Consider the following 20,645-nt stretch of genomic DNA (forward strand, 5'->3'; position numbering starts at 1 on the left):
CATTCCTCCTTCCAGCCGAAGCCTGGGACTTGGAGTGGCATCCAGTCTACCCGGTCCGACGGATTGTGGATTCCCGTCGGCGGCGTCGTGGTTGGGAGTACCTCGTCGACTGGGAAGGCTATGGTTCCGAGGACCGATCTTGGGTGCCCTGTACCTACATCTGCGATCCTTTGTTGGTTACAGACTATTGATTGTCACTCTCGTCTACCTCTTCTGGGCCGCCAGGCGGTGGCCGTTGAGGGGGGCGGGGGTCAGGGTCCGGGAGTTTTTCTCTTCTGTCCACAGGTGGCATCTGTGCAGGGTGGCTGAGGATCCACAGGTGCTGCTGATGAAGCTCGTTCGTTAAGGGGAGGCTCTTAAGGAGCTTGCTGCCAGCAACTCGTTGCCTGAGTGTTTGACAATGTTGGTCAACAACTGGGAGACTTCTACCCTGTTCGCCTACGCCACAACTCTTTGCTCTCGGCTCCTGGACCTCCCTTCGCAGATCTCCGATGGAATCCACTCCTCCCTGGCGGCATTTCACTCACTCCACCATCAAAGAACCAGCTCGGTCACTCCTGTCTCGGACCCCAGCTCTACTGTTCCATTCGCCACCTTTTTTAATGAACCCTTAACAATCACTTTGGTATTGTGAGTTCGTTCGGCATGTGGGTCAAAACAATTGCCAAAAACCATGACAGGTGTTCAGAGGAGGGATAGTGAATATATTGGTAGAAGGATGCTGAGGATGGAACTACCAAGCAGGAGGTCAAGGACCAAAGAGGAAGAGGTTTGTTACAAACATCAGACAAGCATCCAGCTGATACATGCCATGTGTAATTTTATAATTGGGGCTTCAACAAAGAAACCATCGCACTATGCCTATACTTGTGGCTGCCTGCTAACAATAAATGAGTTAAGTTAAAAATACTATGTTTATTTCCATAATCCCTCACCATACACTAGCCTATGGCAAATATCAAGGTGGTCTGATGTAAGCATGAATCAATTTTCTAATAATGCCTAATGTTTAAAGCCATAAAAAATGAGTTTAAAAGCTATACTAAACGCTGCAGATGGTAGCACGGCATTTTTCTTATGACACAAACCCCCCCCAAAATATAAGTAATTTGCGCCGCAAAGCGATTGTCAATTAGTTGTCATATCACTGTGTGGGGGCTTGACAATTGAGTGGCGCCTTCAGGTGCATGCCGGCGGACTAGCCTGAAGCGAGTGAGGACTTTCTGGGTTAATGTCAATGAATGATTGGCTAAGGCAGCATTATGGTAGCCAATCAGGGCCGAAGCTCAGTCAGTAGAGGAGCAGAACTGTAAACGCCGGAGTGGTTTTATTCAAACTAGTCCATAAACTAGTACACTGAAACACCATTAATAAATAGCAGACAAATGGTAGTAATGTGACAGCAACACAACAGATACCAGGGGGATAATCCAGAGAGCGGGTTTTGTGAGCAGTAACTGGAAACGAGGAAAGCTCTGAGTTATCCGTTCCAGAAAGAGAGGTAACTTAAACTGGGTCAGTTACTGCGGTAACTTACTCTGTGAACATAACCTGCTCGCTGGCACGTTCACTATAAGAGACGAAGGGTTTCAATCTGTCTCCTCCCACACAAAGAAAGCAGATAATCATGGACTGGCCGTTAATTCAAAATCCGATCAACATGGAAGCCGTAATAATTCGAAACGATTTACATCGCGAGAGAATCTTCCGACTCAGATTAGATGTTTCATTATTTCTAGAAGAATATCTTTTCGAGCGCTACTGCTTTCTTTGAACAGTGTTGAATGACCAGACAGACGGTAATACTTTATAAACCGAACTCTGTTTATTCATAACTCACTGGTACACCGTTTAGTAACACTGGTCGATATCACACCATACTCAAACTAACGTGCTTGCGCATGCACAGTACCCAATAACAAATACGGCGGCTGCCAAGGTACAATAACTACGAAGTGAGCATTACGTGAATGCTCTACATCCCCCTTCTTTAGCTCACAGTAACAGTTACACTTCAATACTCAGCTGAACTTAAATAATAACTCAAATGAACAAATATATCAAATAAGACAAGTTTATTTTTTTTGTTCAAAGCACAAAACACCTTTCCTAATAACAGTTTTCAAAATACTCTGGCATTGTTTTTTTTTTTTTTTCCGTCCAACACTCAGTCCTTGTATTTAGGGTTCGGCCTAACAGTGCGACCGAAGCGTGTTGTGTAAGGACTCCCACTAGATTGTGTTGGCAGTGGAGATACAGGTGCCTGAATTGGGGGGGGGGGGGGGGGGGGGCTTTATGTCCAGAGGGTGTCATCGTCCCTCACCGTACAGAGGAGGTACTCCATAGACAGTTGGGTTGAAGGGCTGCAAGTCGGCATTGCCAGGCTGATCCGCGGGTTGCTCGGCAACAGGCAACAGGTGTCTGCGATTTCTCCTGTAGTCCTTACCTCCAGATTGAATGATGTAAGACCATGGCTCTTCACAGATCTTTCCCACCGTGCCCATGCGATCGTACCCGCGGGGGGTCTGCATCCTGACAACTTTGCCCTCCTGCAGTGGTCGTAAGGGGCGGCTGGTCTTGTCGAAGCTCAACTTCTGGGCGAGCCTCTTCTTCCAAAACTGGGCTGTGACTTGTAGGGTGTTGAGAGGGGCTGGCTGCAGTAAATGTTTGCTGATGGGGTGTCATGCGGTCCGTTTATTTTTCCGGATTTCTGTCTTGTCTGTGTCGTAACTTCACTTCCTGTTTTATTTTGTCATCCCTTCCGTTTCAGTTCGTGGTTCCTTCCTCTGTTTTCGGTTGTCTTGTATTCCCTGATCCCGATTGTGTGCACCTGCGTGGTTGGCGCTAATTGTCAGCACCTGCGTCCCAGCCCTTTTGTGTGTATTTAATCCGTGTCTTCCCCTTGTCTTGTGCCAGTGTGTCTTGCCTCGTCCCGACCACCAGCGATTCCTTGACGTCCGAACTCCCAGTAAGATTCCTCCTTTTTGTCTCGCCACAGAGCGACGCCTTTTGTTAGTACCTTGTTCCCCATAGCCCTTTTTGTCTCGCCCGAGTGCGACGCTTTTTGTTTGGACTTTTTGCCGAGTGTTTCCCTCGCAAGAGGCGCCTTGAGTTGTATTTTTTGATCATCGTGTGTTGGAATAAATCAGAGAAAAGAAAGACTCTGCATCCGAGTCCTCCGCCTTGTTCCCTGCCTGACATGGGGAAGGTAGTGTGGGTCTGCCTTGACATTAGTCTCTGTGCAGGTGAGCCAAGCTGTGTGTCACGAGGGATATTCCTCAGATTTAAAAGTTTGAGGAACACATTCGTGCTGTCCCTCTTTGACTTTTCCATCAGTCTCTGATGGGAACTCTGGGCTGCTGGTTACGTGCTTGAAGTCCCACTGCGCAGCAAAATCTCTGAACTTCTGGCTCGTATACTGTCTGGCATTGTCTGAAATGAGAAGGTGGGGGGAGCCGTGCACAGAGAAGTGTCTTTTCAGCTTTGTGATGACTGTCGCTGATGTGATGTCCTTGACAAGGTCGATCTCATACCAGCCAAAGTATGAATCTACGAGCACCTGAAAATACTTGCCATCCCATTCAAAGATGTCGGTTGCCACTGTAGACCATGGTAGGTCAGGAACTGGATGTAGCTGCAGTGGTTCCTTCTGCTGATGGTGCCTCTGGCTGTTGCAAACAGAGCATGAGAGTACTGCTCTGTCAATGTCTCTGCTCATGTTGGGCCAAAACACTAGGTCTCGGACTCTGCGTTTAGTGGACTCTGCCCCTGGGTGTCCTCTGTGTAAAATGTCTGTGTACACTGTCTGTAGTGACTGGGGGATGACAAGTTTGTGACCTTTCATGATAACCACCTCCTCGATGATAAGTTCGTCTCTGAACGGGAAGAATGAACCGATGGACAGTGTGCTGTTTAGAAGGCCATCCGTGTCTGATAACGGAAGAGAGGGTCTGTAGTAGGTCGTCTTCTGCTGTGTGTTTCTTTAGTTCGTCTAGGCGTCTGGACAAGACTCTGCTGACTGACATTACTTCAAAGTCGTTTAACTCGGTCACGTGCTAAAGTGTGGACGCCCTGGTGATCTGTTTTTCCTCAGTCGTCATGGTGACGCGTGGTAGCCAGGCTCGATTGTGTCAATCGTGCACTGATCTGATGTAAGTGACCGGCTCTCGGTTTAAAGGGTAAAATTTTGTACTTTAGCCCCTCTGCAGTAACACAGTATGTTGATTTAAGCCGATACGGAAAGAAGATTTGTTCCGAGTCTAACCGCTGTTCAAGTAACAAATCTATTGTTAGATTAATTCCGTCATTTCCGGACGCCAGACCCTTTTAAAGCAACAGGATCCTGGTGTTGAGAAATTCCTTTTCGAGACCCGAGATCAAATTGATCGCGGCCGTTTCAGCGGCTCTTCTTTCCTATAATGATTGGGGCTTTTATTAACTGCTCGGAATAGATTTAGCTGTCTTTGTTAAGACCACATGAACTCATTTATTTACACTAGCGTGCACCCACACTAGCTGAGCTCAAGTTAACGGTTTCGAACCAGATTCTGACACTCCCTGACATCAAGGATTAAAGCTGTCTTCATTTAAAAAAGAACTGAACGGTTTAAAGTATGACTATGATAGAGAAACAAAATAGATTCAAAGCATAAAAGATCAAAATAATCATTAATCGAAATTAAATGATTATAAAGTAGAAAGTCAAGTCAAGTTTATTTGTACAGCCCTAAATCACAAGAAGTCTCTATGGGCTTCACATAGACACAAATTGACAATTATTCTCAAAGCATCCCCTGATCTTAAGCTCCCAAAAGGGCAAGGAAAAACTCAAAAAAAACCTACCAGGGGAAAATGAGAAACCTTGAGAAGGGACCACAGATGGAAGGATCCCCCTTTCAGGATCACCAGGCTGCAATGGATGCAGAGAGGGGACAAATGCATATTATGAAAATCAATGAAAAAGTAGATTTCCGAGTCAAAGCGAAGAGCTGCCGGAGGTGCCCTCGATTGTCCTGGCAGTGTCTTCGTGGAGGGTGAGCTGCAGTTCCCACATCCTGAATTGGTCCACGAGAATCCAGATAGCCGCTATCAGCTTTGATGCCACCTAACCACCTCCCCAGCCGGGGAGGGGTGGGGGGAGGGAGGGTGGGGAGAGGGAGCGAAAACAAACTCCAGACGAATCGGCTACTACAGGTTAATTAAAGGCCATATCATAGAAATGTGTCTTTAAACATGTCTTAAATGTTTCTAGTGAGGTAGCAGTTCTAATATCCATTGGCAGGGCATTCCAAAGCTCTGGAGCCCGAATAGAAAATGCTCTAGACCCTGCAGAAATTTTCTTGGCCCTCTGTGTCACTAAAAGACTAGCGTTTTGCGATCGAAGGTTACGAGACGGAACATAAGGAACAACTAGGTCGATGAGATATGAAGCCGCTAAGCCATGCAGGGATTTATAGGCTAATAGAAGAACCTTGAAGTCACATCTTAAATTGACCGGGAGCCAATGTAAATTGGCTAATATTGGGGTAATGTGATCAAATTTTCATGCCCGTGAGAGCAGCCTCGCAGCAGCATTTTGTACCATGCTGGACTTAGGAAGACCAGAGAATAATACATTATAGTAGTCAAGGTGCGACGTGACGAACGCATGTATAATAGTTTCCGCATCACCGGTCGAGAGGATCGGACGAATCTTAGCAATATTATGAAGGTGAAAAAACGCAATTCTGGTTATATTCTTAATGTGCTTTTGAAAGGAGAGCGTTTGCTCAAATATTACTCCGAGATTATGTGTGTGTGTCTTTGGCATGTGGAGAAATTGACAATAAAGCTTACTTTGACTTTGACTTTGATTAGTTACAGTATCGCTCTGAGTGATAGTACGGTTATCTATAGTTATAGTGGTTTCCTTAAATAAGTGTTGATAACGAGTTGGACAAATTATCAACATCTCAGTTTAAATCTGGGTTAAGACGAAGGAAGTTGGGAGACATCCATTGCTTGATCTCCGCAAGGCACGCCTCAAGATTACAACAGTCCCGCGGATCTGTCATCGATAACGGCATATATATAATTGGGTGTGATCCGCGTAACATTGAAAACTAATATTATATTTATGTATTATGTTCCCGAGCGGAATCATATAAATATGAAATAGAATTGGTCCGAGTACCGATCCCTGTGGGACACTACACGTAACATTATGGAGCTCAGAGGACGTATTGCCATGGACCACTCGGTGCGTCCTGTCTGATAGATAAGAATAGAACCAGCCTAGTGCTGACCCTGAAATGCCAACACAACTTTTAAGATGCCCTAATAAAATATCGAAGTCTACAGTGTCAAAGGCAGCACTAAGATCGAGTAGTAACAATACCGATGAAGTGTTTGAATCCATAGCTATGAGGAGATCATTAGTCACTTTAGCAAGTGCTCTCTCAGTGGAATGATTGGCTCTAAAACCAGACTGAAAAGATTCATATCGATTATTGGCGACCATGTAATCAATAAGCTGCTGCGCTACTACTTTTTCAAGACGTTTTGCTATGAATGGGAGGTTTGAAACTGGCCTATAATTACTGAGACAGTCTGGGTCAAGATTTGGTCGCTTAAGTAACGGTTTAATGAACAATCATAACTATGATCGTGGATTCTCCTAGTTAGCAGATTAAAACCCTCAAGCATCTTCAAAACGTATTTTGACAAGGTGGTGACCTCTAGGTCAAGCTCAAGCATGAGATTGCAGTCTTCCACACATGGTATCACTGTCAACCCCTTGTCCTTACTCAACTCGTAATACATTCATGTGTAAATGAAACATCAGTGCTATGATGCTGCTCAAGTTGCTACTAACTATACAATATTGCAAAGCAAAATAAAATAAAGTATATTACAGCTTACTCTAACTGTGATTAACATGTCTCATTCTCATCCCTAACGATGAGCATGGGCTTCTCTAGTTAGCAAATTAAAATATTAAAGCAGTTTCAAAGTATATTATAGCAAAACAAAATAATATAACATAATCCAAAATTGTGTGTTGCTGTGCTTCCGAACAAGTCTTCATCTAATCGATGACTTTTTTTAAACTATTAATTTACTATGTTAGGTCAATCTGATTTTGGCACCATCTTCTGGTGAAATTTGGAACAGAAATGGAGGTTTACTGGTTCAACCAACAAATTCCCCTTTACCAATTTAACAATAGTTAATTTTGAAGAACTAACTTCCAAGTAACCCTTACTCAGGCCCCCTTCTTCAGGTCTTCCATGTCAGGCTTTGAAATTTGGAATTTCATCTTTGCCAATTCATCTGGGCCAAATCCAATACACACTCATATTTTACCATCCTATCCACTATGTAACTCGACAATTGATAATGGCTTTGTATAGGAGTTGTGAACGTGTGTAACTCCAGGTGAACATACTCAGAGTTGATTGAACTAACTCAGATCAGCTTTTCTGGAACCGAATAATTAGTCTCCCATCTCAAAGTAAGTCAACTCAGAGTTCAGGGATAGACTCAGAGTATGTTGAACCTGCTTTCTGGAAAACCCCTCTGGTCGCGCCTTAATGTTGTCACTCACTGTCTGTATACCTTAGACCCTCTGAATGACAAAAGTGACATCTAGTGGTTAGAACAAGTAACCTGAACAAGTGACCTGATGTCCACACACTTTTTCAGCAGACATGAGCATGAATGCCTCCAAGTGCTCCCGATGAGGTGTGCTCCGCAAGTTGTTTTTGGCAAATTTGAGTGTGGAGAAACATATCTCACATGCAACCTGGGAGACTGAGAGGGTCAACAAATACTTGCCAGTCCAATGATATGGTAGGCATCTGTTAGCAAATTGTACTGACTTTAGTACCCACGTAATTAGGATGGTTTGTAGGCGACTTTTTTATCCATCCATCCATCCATCTATCTTCTTCCGCTTATCCGGGGTCGGGTCGCGGGGGCAGCAGCTTTAGGAGGGACTCCCAGACCTCCCTCTCCCCAGCCACTTAATCCAGCTCATCCCGGGGGATCCCAAGGCGTTCCCAGGCCAGCTGAGAGACATAGTCTCTCCAGCGCGTCCTGGGTCGTCCCCGGGGTCTCCTACCGGTGGGACATGCCCGGAACACCTCCCCAGGGAGGCGTTCAGGAGGCATCCTGATATGATGCCTGAGCCACCTCATCTGGCTCCTCTCAACGTGGAGGAGTAGAGACTCTACTCCGAGTCTCTCCCGGATGACCGAGCTTCTCACCCTATCTCTAAGGGAGAGCCCGGACATCCTGCGGAGAAAACTCATTTCGGCTGCTTGTATCCGGGATCTCTTTCTTTCCGTCACGACCCATAGCTCGTGACCATAGGTGAGGGTAGGAGCGTAAATCAACCGGTAAATTGAGAGCTTTGCCTTTTGGCTCAGCTCTCTCTTCACCACAACGGACCGGTACAGGGTCCGCATTACTGCCGACGCTGCACCGATCCGCCTGTCGATCGCGCGCTCCATCCTCCCCTCACTCATGAACAAGACTCCAAGATACTTGAACTCCTCCACTTGGGGCAGGATCTCATCCCCGATTCGGAGAGGGCATTCCACCCTTTTCCGATCGAGGACCATGGACTCGGATTTGGAGGTGCTGACGCTCATCCCGACCGCTTCACGCTCGGCTGCGAACCGTTCCAGCGAGAGCTGGAGATCACGGCCTGAACAAGCCAACAGCACCACATCATCTGCAAAAGGCAGAGACGCGATGCTGAGGTCCCCAAACCGGACCCCCTCAACGCCTCGGCTGCACCTAGAAATTCTGTCCATAAAAATTATGAACAGAATCGGTGACAAAGGGCAGCCTTGGCGGAGTCCAACCCTCACTGGGAACGAATCCAACTTACTGCCGGAAATGCGGACCAGACTTGGCATCTGTGATACAGGGACGGAACCGCCCTTATCAGTTGGCTCGGCACCCCGTACTCCCGAAGCACCCTCCACAGAACCTCCCGAGGGACACGGTTTTCTCCAAGTCCACAAAACACATGTGGACTGGTTGGGCGAACTCCCATGCCCCCTCGAGGATCCTGCTGAGGGTATAGAGCTGGTCCACTGTTCCACGGCCAGGACGAAAGCCACACTGCTCCTCCTGAGTCCGAGGTTCGACCTCCCGACGGACCCTCCTCTCCAGCACCCCTGAATAGACCTTACCGGGGAGGCTGAGGAGTGTGATTCCCCTGTAATTGGAACACACACTCAGGTCCCCCTTCTTAAAGAGGGGAACCACCACCCCAGTCTGCCAATCCAGAGGCACTGTCCCCGATGTCCACGCAATGTTGTAGAGGCGTGTCAGCCATGACAGCCCCACAACATCCAGAGCCTTTAAAAACTCTGGACGGATCTCATCCACCCCCGGGGCCTTGCCACCGAGGAGTTTTTTAACTACCTCAGTGACTTCGACCCCAGAGATTGGAGAATCCGCCTCAGTCTCCAGGCCCTGCTTCCTCAATGGAAGGCGTGTAGGTGGAATTGAGGAGGTCTTCGAAGTACTCTCCCCACCGACTCACGACGTCCCGAGTCGAGGTCAGCAGCACGCCATCCCCACTGTAAACAGTGTTGACGTTGCACTGCTTCCCCCTCCTGAGACGCCGGATGGTGGACCAGAATTTCCTCGAAGCCGTCCGGAAGTCATTCTCCATTGCCTCACCAAACTCCTCCCATTACCGTGTTTTTGCCTCAGCAACCGCCGAAGCCGCGTTCCGCTTGGCCATTCGGTACCTGACAGCTGCCTCCGGAGTCCCGCAGGCCAAAACGGCCCGATAGGACTCCTTCTTCAGCTTGACGGCGTCCCTTACCGCCGGTGTACACCAGCGGGTTTGGTGATTGCCGCCACCACAGGCACCAACGACCTTAGGCCACAGCTCTGGTCGGCCGCCTCAACAATGGAGGCGCGGAACATGGTCCACTCAGACTCAATGTCCCCCGCCTCCCCCGGGACTTGGGAAAAGCTCTGCCGGAGGTGGGAGTTGAAGCTCTTCCTGACAGGAGATTCTGCCAGACGTTCCCAGCAGACCCTCACAGAGCGTTTGGGTCTGCCAGGTCGGACCGGCATCTTTCCCCACCATCGGAGCCAACCCACCACCAGGTGGTGATCAGTTGACAGCTCCGCCCCTCTCTTCACCCGAGTGTCCAAAACATGCGGCCGCAAGTTCGATGACACGACTACAAAGTCGATCATTGAACTGCAGCCTAGGGTGTCCTGGTGCTAAGTGCACACATAGACACCCTTATATTTAAACATGGTGTTCATTATTGAAAATCCGTGTCGAGCACAGAAGTCCAATAATAGAACACCGCTCGGGTTCAGATCGGGGGGGGCGTTCCTCCCAATCACGCCCTTCCAGGTCTCACTGTCATTGCCCACGTGAGCATTGAAGTCACCCAGTAGAACGATGGAGGCCCCAGAAAGAGCGCTCTCCAGCACTTCCTCCAGGGACCCCAAAAAGGGTGGGTACTCAGAGCTGCCGTTTGGTGCATAGACACAAACAACAGTCAGGACCCGTCCCCCCACCCGAAGGCGGAGGGAGGCTACCCTCTCATTTACCGGGGTGAACCCCAATGTGCAGGCGCCCATTGTATAATAAGTATACCCACACCTGCTCGACGCCTCTCACCGTGGGCAACTGTGTGGAAGAGAGTCCAGCCCCTCTCGAGAGGGCTTGTACAGGAACCCAAACTGTGCGTGGAGGCTAGTCCGACTATACGTATCTAGTTGGGATTTTTCTGCCTCGCACACCAGCTTGGGCTCATTTCCAGCCAGAGAGGTGACATTCCATGTCCCAAGAGCCAGCTTCTGCAGCCGGGGATCAGACCGCCAAGGTCCCTGCCTTTGGCCCAGCTCACATTGCACCCGACCCCTTTGGCCCCTCCCACAGGTGGTGAGCCCATGGGAAGAGGGACCCACGTTTCCTTTTCGGGCTGTGCCCCGCTGGGCCTCATGGGCGAAGGCCCGGCCACCAGACGCTCGCTTTTGAGCCCCGCCTCCAGGCCTGGCTCCAGAGGGAGGCCCCGGTGACCCACGTCCGGGCGAGGGAAAACGAACTCCATTAATTTTAATCGTCATAAGGGGCTTCTGTGAGCCGTGCTTTGTCTGGCCCCTCACCTAGGACCTGTTTGCCATGGGTGACTCTACCAGGGGCATGAAGCCCCCGACAACATGGCTCCTAGGATCATAGGGGCACGCAAACCCCTCCATTACGATAAGGTGACGACTCACGGAGGGGTGCTTTTTTATGTTGCATCGTTAATATTGTTTCCCATGAATAAAACAATTGTCAGGTCTAAATACCATCAGAAAATAATTCACACACTGAAACAAAGAGGAGAAGACAACCAGTATTCATTTTACTCGCGAAGACAATTACGGGAAGGCTCAGTTACAGTCTCCGCTAATTCTGAGTTCTTACTCTTGCATTCTCCTCTTTTTAATGTTCTAGGTTGCCCTGGTCACAAAAGCGTTGGTACACTAAAGGGAGGGGAAATTGTAGCTGTAGCAACGCTGATTAGCTAACGAATGTTATGTGGTGCGGGGCCTTAGCCGATTCATGACTCAAGCAGTGCAGAGTCTGTTCTGTTGCTCCTCAGCTAGTTGGCAGCCGGTTGGCTGACTCGTCCTTGATTAGATATCTCGGAGCGTGTTGAGTGCCGTTTTGCTGTGGAACAATGTAACTAGACTTTCTTGCTAAGAGACAAGCCTGAAGGAAAAGATGACGCCCGTGATGGCAAGCCGTCTGCCTCGCTCCTTTGATGTTAAGTCTTTTTCCCTGCTCCTGCTGCTTTCTGCCTTCCGATACGTTTCTGCTCTGCTGCCATATGATCGACAAACCCTCCTCGACCTTAGAGCTTGGTTTGAATCCCCACTGCTACCTGAGCGCCCATTTTTCGATCAGCAAACACCGGTGCTGGCGGACATTCCTGAACACCTGCGCCGACTGTCTACTGTGTCTCCCTGGAGGGATCGCGACCAAAAGTCCCATTCTGACGCCAGCTGCCATGCCCTCTACCCCAGAGAAAGCGCTCTAGAAGACAAGGGAGACGTGCCGGTGTGATTGTCCGCCTCAAAGCTCACCTGAGAGTCTCTTCCTCGGCTGAGCTGCGCAGCGGATTTTCTCCTCATGTCCGATTCGTATGCAGCCGTTGGATCCAGCCCATCTTTCCGGTACCAGCCCCGCTGATTACTCCGGTAAATGGGCCTGCTACCCTGGCGCAGCTTAAAACTGGAACATCACGGAGAAAGCTTGTTTACATCCAACCTCCCAACGCCAGTTCCATCTCGCCCGCCTGGTCCTCCGCTCTTCCGGTCGCATCACTGACACGTCATCAGAGCGCTGATACTGCGGTAAGGAATAGCGCTAGAAACATCGCGAGACATGGCCATACTGTCTGTAGAGGAAGGAGAGGTGTGGATCCCAGTCTGCTCTGTCCCATCCAGAGAGCTACTGATCAATTCCACATTAATACTAAACTTTTTAATGCTCAGTCCCTGTCAAATAAATCAAGCTTGGTCTATGATCACATTCTTGATAAAGATATTGACCTGGTGTGCCTCACTGAGACCTGGCACCAACCTCAGGTTTTTTCATCATTAAATGAAGCCTGCCCCCCTGGTTACAGTTACCTGCAGAGAGCTCGCTGTACTGGCCGAGGTGGTGGCCTGGCAGTGATCTACTGCAACATTCTCAAGCTGTCTCCTCTGCCTCTACCTGAAGTGTCCTCTTTTGAATATTTGGCCTTCAAATCAAAACCTCCGTCCTAGATCAATGCTGTTCTTATTTACCGGCTGCCCAAACCACACCCATTGTTCATCCCTGAGTTTCATGACCTCCTCACCTCCCTCTGCTCTCTATCTTCCAATAATATAATACTGGCAGCTGATTTCCTTCATGTGTTGGACTGTCTCAACCTCACACAGCATGTTGATGCTCCCACACACGCCAGGCGACACACTTTAGACCTGGTTATCTCAGACTCTCCCTCCATCAATAATCTGGCAGTATATGACCTGGGTGTCTCCAACCACAGTGTTATTTCCATGGACATTTCCTGCCCATCCCACACACCTCAGCCTAAACGCGATATTCATTTTCACAAAGTTAAAAACATTAACTCTGCCATTTTGCACTCTGACTTTCAAATGCTGGCCTCGGGCAACCTTCCTTTAGCTACTGAATTGGTTGAACACAATAACCATTCCCTTCGCTGCCTCCTGGATGGACATGCCCCTCTCAAGACAAGGACTGTGTCTTTCTCCTGCACTGCCCCCTGGTTCACTGATGAACTGCGCAGGATGAATACTGCAGGCCGGGCCATCGAAAGGCGCGCTAATTCATCTGGCCTGGTGGTACACAAGCTGGCCTACAAGGAACATCAGAAGGCCTATGCAGCAGCCCTTAAAGAAGCCTGGTCCATCTACTACTCAAACATCATCAATAACAGTCCTGGAAAATCAAAGCAGCTTTTTACCACCGTAAATCACCTCCTTAACCCCAAAAAGCAAATACATACAGAATCAACAGTAGAACAATGCAACAGGTTCCTTGTCTTTTTCAAAGTCAAGATCACTTCCATCTGGTCTCAGCTCTCAGGCTCCCCAGTACCATTTCTGCAATCTGCCTGCCCTCAACCTCCACCTTTTAGCACCTTTGCTGCTGTCACTCAGTCCGAAGTTGAGCATTTCATCAAAAAAATGAAACCCTCCACCTCCCCCTTGGACCCCATTCCTAAAACTCTCATCAAATCTAACCTGTCTGCCATAAGCCCTCTTATCACACAAATAATAAACCACTCACTAAACTCGGGCCATGTCCCACCATCACTCAAAACCGCCGTTATCAAGCCTCTCCTGAAAAAAAACAGCCTCGACCCAGAATATCTCTCCAACTACCGGCCCATCTCTCTTCTTCCATTCCTGTCCAAAGTCCTTGAAAAAGCTGTTGCCATACAGCTGCAGGAACACCTTCAACAAAACTCACGATTTGAAACCTTCCAGTCTGGTTTCTGCATTGCCCATAGCACAGACAGCACTGCTGAGGGTAACCAATGACCTTCTCATCTCCGCCGATTCTGGATCCCTATTCCTTCTCATCATCCTTGATCTTTCAGCAGCCTTTGATACCGTCGACCACCATATCCTCCTTAACTGTCTCCACACCAACATTGGTCTCCACACTGGACTGGTTCACCTCATACCTCGCTGACAGGACAGAGTACGTCAGCCTGGGCTCCTCCAAGTCAAATACAGCCCCTGTCACATGTGGTGTCCCTTCAGGATCTGTCCTAGGACCCCTCCTTTTTATTCTGTACATGCTCCCCCTGGGTCAGGTCATCGGCCGACATGGCATCTCTTTTCACTGCTATGCTGATGACACCCAGTTATACCTCCGGACTGACCCCAATCCACGCTCTACTCCAGTCCCCTTATCATCACCCACACAGGCCCTATCCAACTGCCTGGAGGAGATTAGGGCGTGGTTGAGTTACAACTTCCTTCAAATGAACAGTTCCAAAACCGAAGCCATACAAATCGGCACCCTCACCAGATCCAGTCATCACCCATAACTATCATCTCCTTCTCTGTTCAAGATATCCCCCTCTCCACCTCTGTTACCAACCTCGGGGTGAAGTTCGTCCCACAACTTACCTAAACCAACCACATCAAGCATCTGTACAAAACCTGCTTTTTCCATATCAAAAACATTTCTAAACTCCGCCCCTTCTTCACCTTCTCCGATGCAGAAAAGCTCGCCCACGCCCTAAACTCCTCCAGGCTGGACTACTGTAACAGCCTGCTCATCGGTATCCTCAACAAACACCTCCAGACACTCCAATTCATTCAGAACTGTGCCACCCGAACTCTGATGAAAACCCGCAAATATGACCATATCACCCCTATTCTTCAGCACCTACACTGGCTTCACATAACATCAAGAATTCATTACAAGATCGCGCTCAATACCCACCTCTGCATCTACAGCAACGCCCCTCAATACCTCAAAGACCTCCTTACCCCTCACTCATCCATCCGTAACCTCTCGTCAGAAAGCTCCAACCTCCTCCATCAGGCCCGTACACGACTCCGCACCATGGGAGACCGAGCTTTCTGCGCCGCTGCCCCCCACATCTGGAACTCTCTCTCTGCACACCTACGTCAAGCCCAATCTGTGGACACTTTTAAAAAGGGGCTTAAAACTTTTCTGTTTAGAAAGGCTTTCCCCGGCTCCTCATAGGTGTCGTTTATTGCCTCTGTGCTTTTATGCTTTTATTCTGGTTTCTTGTGTGTTTTTATTTCTAGTCTTGTTTCTGTAGCACTTTGAGATTATTTTATGAGAAGTGCTTTACAAATAAAATGTATTATTATTATTATTATTATTGTTATTATTATTTTTATTAAGTTTTACATAAACTAATATTGAGTAAATATGGGATAACTTATATGCAACTACTTCAACAGATATGTCTTTTCTGTAACACTTAAAGACAAACAGTCTCGATCAACAACAATCCATAGATAAAAGCTACAGAATTGATTAAAAGAGAAAGAAGCTACAGAATTGATTAAAAGAGAAAGAAGTTCCTTTGAGCTAAACAGAGTGCTTTTTCCGGTGTGAGGGAGCTCTGCTCGTAGCTAGTGAGATAAGAAAGGAAGGGAGTTAAAGGAATTCTTTGGAGCTAGCCTCGTTGAACTAAGGGACTCCAACTCGTAAATTATGAGGCCCCTGGTCAGGCCAACCATCTAATTATTCCAACAACAATATGCAGTATATTTATATTCTAAAATGCAAGATGAATAGCATAAAAAGCCTATTAAGAGTTTTGAATTTCCTCAATGAGGAATGCGCCAGTCACACAGCGCAGCATAAGCTAATACCAATTGTCTATGCTCAAATTACTCAATGAGTGTTCGTTTTGCTTCTGATTAAGAAAGCTATCAACCAACACAATGAAAAACATACTCACACAAGGTGGTTTGTATTTGAGCCGATCTGTATTGATTCTCTGTGTTCAGGAAAGTTTACAGCGCTGGACTGCTTTTTCTTCCCTACAGAAGCTTGTGCTTGTGTATGAGCAGTCAAAAAGCCGGTGCTCAACTCCTGCAGTCCACACACTCATATAGTAGCCTGCCAATGTCACAACTCTAAAAGTATGTCGGTTGAGGTCTCATCAGCGTCCATGAAGGTGATTACCTTCGCTGGTACCATGGAGTTGTTCTCCCTTCTTGTCAGATTTTCTTGCAAACATATAATTTACGTGGCCTACATATTCTTGGGCTATATTTAATCTCCAAAATAGTTATGCTGATTGTAAACAGACTGTTTCATGATAATATTATCAAATGTTCAAAATACTTTCAGACCTCATCATCTTATTTGGCATATCAAAATGCTTTATTGGCTTAGCTCACCGTCTGTCATACTGACTTTCTAAAACGTGCAAGCTGTTAATGTTGTCAGAGTATATGTATATGTATATCTATATGTACACTAAAACATGCATAATAATGGTAAAATATATATAATTAAACAAACTTTAAACCAATGGCTATGTATAAAGAGCAGTTTAGCAGTTTAGCCCTGGTCCTTTACCATTTTCTTTTTTGGTCCGTCTTCTTGAGAACATATATGTGAGCTTTGCACATTTGGCAGTGTTGCGGGTATTGTGAGTGATTTCATTTCCATTACTAATTTAAAGGCATTTGAAAATTGTGCTATTGTGCGACCACAGAGACGGCAATCGGTAACGGCTGTTTTATCTTTATGACTGCTCATGCTAATAGAATCGGACGTCCCTACATGATCGCTACCCCGATTGGTAATATAGTAATTTTTAATAATTATATTGTATGAATTTTCACCCACAACAATGATGTTATTCCCCAAATGCAAACATGTGTGTCTTAGAACGGATTTCCCCACTGCAATTTCATGATACACTCGGATGCATGATTCGGATTTTATTACACTTCAAGACCTTCTTAATAACGCGCTTTCGGCGTTGACGCAGTTTCCAAATTCTGGACCCCAAAGTCTGTGTAAAATATAGGTTCCACTGTACTTGGCATTGTTGTGGGTATTGTGACAGCTTGTGACTGAAAGTGAAGAAGTCTTCTGGGTGAGGAATGCGGGAGCGAGAGTGACAGTGACAAAGAGACAGTATAACACCGTAGAGTTGACCGGCAACAACCTTGCGTTGCTTTGAATCGCTTGAGAGAGAGACAAGTACATATTCTGCACGACTGAGGATGCTGCCTTGTAGCAGCGGTCGCCATGAAGGAACTGTTTCAATCCTGTGTATTAGAGACTCAAATATCATTTTCTAAATTTGCCGTCCCCCAATATTATTAATGATATTTTTACGACGTTTACAAAATCTTGCAGCCCTTCTGTTGTGGAGTGTATGCCAGCAGCATTTGCAAAGAGACGATTGCATCAGTGAAGCATGTCAGTGCGTTTGCAGTTTTTTTCCACAAAGTTTTTTCTTGCCAGTAAAACCGATACAGACGCGTCAGGCCAGGACAACAATACCATTCAAATGTAAATTGATGTTTCAGAAGAGTTATGAAAACATTTTACGAAGGTTAAAGAGCAGTGTAGTCTTGCTTTCACGTTCAATTTGGTCTGAGCATAGTATTTTGGCGGATTACACACACGAGACAAAGGAATGTGAACGGACATGGAAACACCTATCTTTAGGAGACCTTCATGTTAGTCTGCTAAAACGGTCTGTTGGTCGGACTGAGAGTTTAGTCGGCACTTGACCCGGAGAAGGACGATTACACGGATGGATGAAAAACCAACTTCCATCTGTCCTCAATCCATCCTTTTTCTTCCTCGTTCCCTGCAAAAGGGCAGGACAATTCTGTCCTTGGGACGGAATACCCACCTCTGATGGAGTTGTCCCTGGTGAGAGCCAACAAGCAGGTGTATGGGGCTTGTTTTTCACCTTTTTGTTATGATTATCTGATGGACGAGATGATAGGAGCCCTCAACCTCCTCTTGGAGGGGTGGGTTTTAACAGTTGTTTGCCTTTTAACAGGTGTTTGGCAAAGTCCCCACTAGAAGCAAACGTGTAAGGTAAATTTGTGTAAATTTGAGTTCATCTTTAGTTCCTTTTTCTTTGTTTCAGGATTTAACCCACAGTGGAACTGCACTTTCAATTTTACCGTCCATGCTCCTGACCTGGCACTTGTTCGCTTTGTGGTTGAAGATCATGACTATACTTCAAGCAACGACTTTCTTGGACAATACACCCTGCCTTTGACAAGTCTCCGCACAGGTAGAGGATGTGTGAAAGAGCAGTTTTGAATCATGATTGCCTAGATTGAGGGGGAAGTTAAAAATTCTGGATGAGTATTGTAAGTATGTATGTTTGTGAATGCACCAGACTTTGCACTCATTCAAAACTTTGCTGACAGAACAAAATCCAGGCCTTCAGCGGCGTGACTGCTCTGAGCCCTGTATCCATGGTATGCATGTTATCATCATGCAAGATTCATCTTTCCAGTGACCTTGACTTGTTTGGTCACTTTGCTCAGTGAGGTCAACCATTACCTGGGCTGAGGATGGGCAGTAATGTAATTTCCTAAAAGGAGTGTTTAGCATTCCAGATATTTATACCCAAGAACAACAGCAACATAGACAGGAAATATCCCTTGCAGATCAAGTATGTCATTGATCTGACACAAACACATAGCACAGCCTAAAACAGCCTCTTCAGGTACTGATTCAGCAGTTAATTTGCATTTTCTTTTAAACATGAAGGGACGTGTCTGAGGGCGACACTGACAAAATTTTAGACAGAACGCCAATGGTAGGTGACATAGTAACCCATCAACGTCAAACTAGAAAGGCGCTCTCTAAACAGATAATTTTAGTATCATCATCTCTCGTGAAGAAGGTCCGGTGGGCACTGGTTAGCACGTCCACCTCACAGTTAGGAGGGTGCGGGTTAGATTCCACCTCCCTTTGTGGAGTTTGCATGTTCTCCCCATGCCCGCGTGGATTTTCTCGGGGCACTCCGGTTTCCTCCCACATCCCAAAAACATGCTTGGTAGGCCGATTTAGCACTCCAAATTGCCCCTCGGTGTGAGTGCGAATGATTGTGTGTCTCTGTGGCCTGTGATTGGATGGCAACTGCCCGATCACTGCTGGGATATGCTCCAGCACGTCCACGACTCCCTTGGGGACACGCGGTATGGATAATGGATGGATGCTGATTCACGATTATACCAGGTTTTAAGGGGCTCGTTGCAAAGGGTTCGTTGTAGCATTTGTTTTAAAATACAGAAAGAATGAGTTTCTTCTTGTATACTAACATGCAATACTTGACTTTTACAGGTTATCGCCATATCCGACTGCTCAAGCAAGACGGTTCCTGCCTCTCACCCTCCTCGCTCTTCATCCACGCCAATATCGTTGACTGTCAGAATAATCATTTAAATCACCACCCTGGGCGTCTGTAGCAAACAACATTTCATTCTATCACTACCTCGTTAAAACATTACAACAACCATGCCATTGCTTTTAGAGTGGCACAGTAATTGACCACAGTACTGTATTTTCTGGACTATTAAGTCACACCAGCCATAAACTGCATACTAAAGAAGAAAAAAAATATATTAGTTGCACCAGAGTATAAATCTCAATTTTGGGGGACATGTATTTGACAGAATCCAACACCAAGAACAGACAGGAATAGGCAACAACAGGCTGAACGGTATGGTATGCTAACATTACATAAACACATAAACGAGGAACTGAAAATGTGCCTGATGCAACATATTAAGAGTTATTCAAATGACTATAACATAATGTCACTTATAAACAACTCCGCTGACTCCGGAAGTAGATTCGCTGACGTCAAAATCTCAGTTGCAGTTCTAATTATTCCTAGAGCGCCATCATGTGGTTTAGTGTGAAAATAACATGTGAAGTGAAAACAAGTGAGTAAATAATGTGTTAATGATCAAGTACTAATGTGTTAAGATTTACACATATAAGTCGCTCTTGAGTATAAATCGCACCCTCGGCCAAACTATGAAAAAAACTGTGACTTATAGTCTGGAATATACGTTATATAGGCGAGGTACAATATATTGCAATCTTGATTTAACAGACAAAAGGGGTTAGGGGTTGTCCATTAGAGCTGATTGTCCATAAACTTGAAATACATTTTCTTTGTGGGCTAAGCCATCAAATACAGTACAAATACTGTATTTGTATTTCAACAATCAGCTCTAATAGTTGTTTGGCCTAAAAATGTCCAGAACAAGACAAAATTCATATAAACTAGAGCTGCGAGCAGCTGTGAAGGTCTATCGCAGTCCTGGCAATATTGGGGTTCTGGCACAATGGAATGCTGGCACATTGGATTTTTTTTTTTTTTTTTGGGGGGGGGGGGGGTGAAGTAAATCAGCTACTTTGGTAATAAATGACATCAATAAAAGGCCACGAGTGGGTCAAAATCTCAAAAGGTCAAATTTCGGTTGAGTTAAGAGTAGCTTAAATAGTAAATCAGATTCATTATTACTTTGATAAACCATGACAAATAATGACAAAAATTAAAGTGATTGGCCAACTTCCTGTTGAGTTAGAGTAGGGCTCCACAGACTTTTTGTAG

At 46.4% G+C, this 20,645-nt stretch overlaps 1 protein-coding gene and 1 pseudogene across 6 annotated transcripts in view; both read left to right on the top strand.

Annotated features, from left to right (window-relative positions):
* LOC148382060 (1-phosphatidylinositol 4,5-bisphosphate phosphodiesterase delta-3-A-like) overlaps window positions 1-20,421 on the top strand; it is an 83,799-nt gene extending 63,378 nt beyond the window's left edge. For 4 of the 6 annotated variants that reach the window (XM_088361481.1, XM_088361479.1, XM_088361482.1 and 1 more), the window contains 2 exons: window positions 18,153-18,302; window positions 19,364-20,420. In XM_088361481.1, the coding sequence (XP_088217607.1) occupies window positions 18,153-18,302; window positions 19,364-19,488 (275 nt within the window). In that variant the 3' untranslated portion in view covers window positions 19,489-20,420. Of the gene's footprint in view, window positions 1-18,152; window positions 18,303-19,363 lie in introns of all 6 variants that reach the window. The other 2 variants (XM_088361478.1, XM_088361477.1) reach the window with 1 other exon arrangement.
* Window positions 14,070-15,624, top strand: LOC148382063 (uncharacterized; annotated as a pseudogene).
* Window positions 20,422-20,645: the final 224 nt, after the last annotated feature.

The sequence above is a fragment of the Syngnathus floridae genome, chromosome 19 (assembly GCF_059516105.1).
Source record: "Syngnathus floridae isolate MCC-2025c chromosome 19, RoL_Sflo_1.0, whole genome shotgun sequence".
Lineage (NCBI taxonomy): Eukaryota > Metazoa > Chordata > Actinopteri > Syngnathiformes > Syngnathidae > Syngnathus > Syngnathus floridae.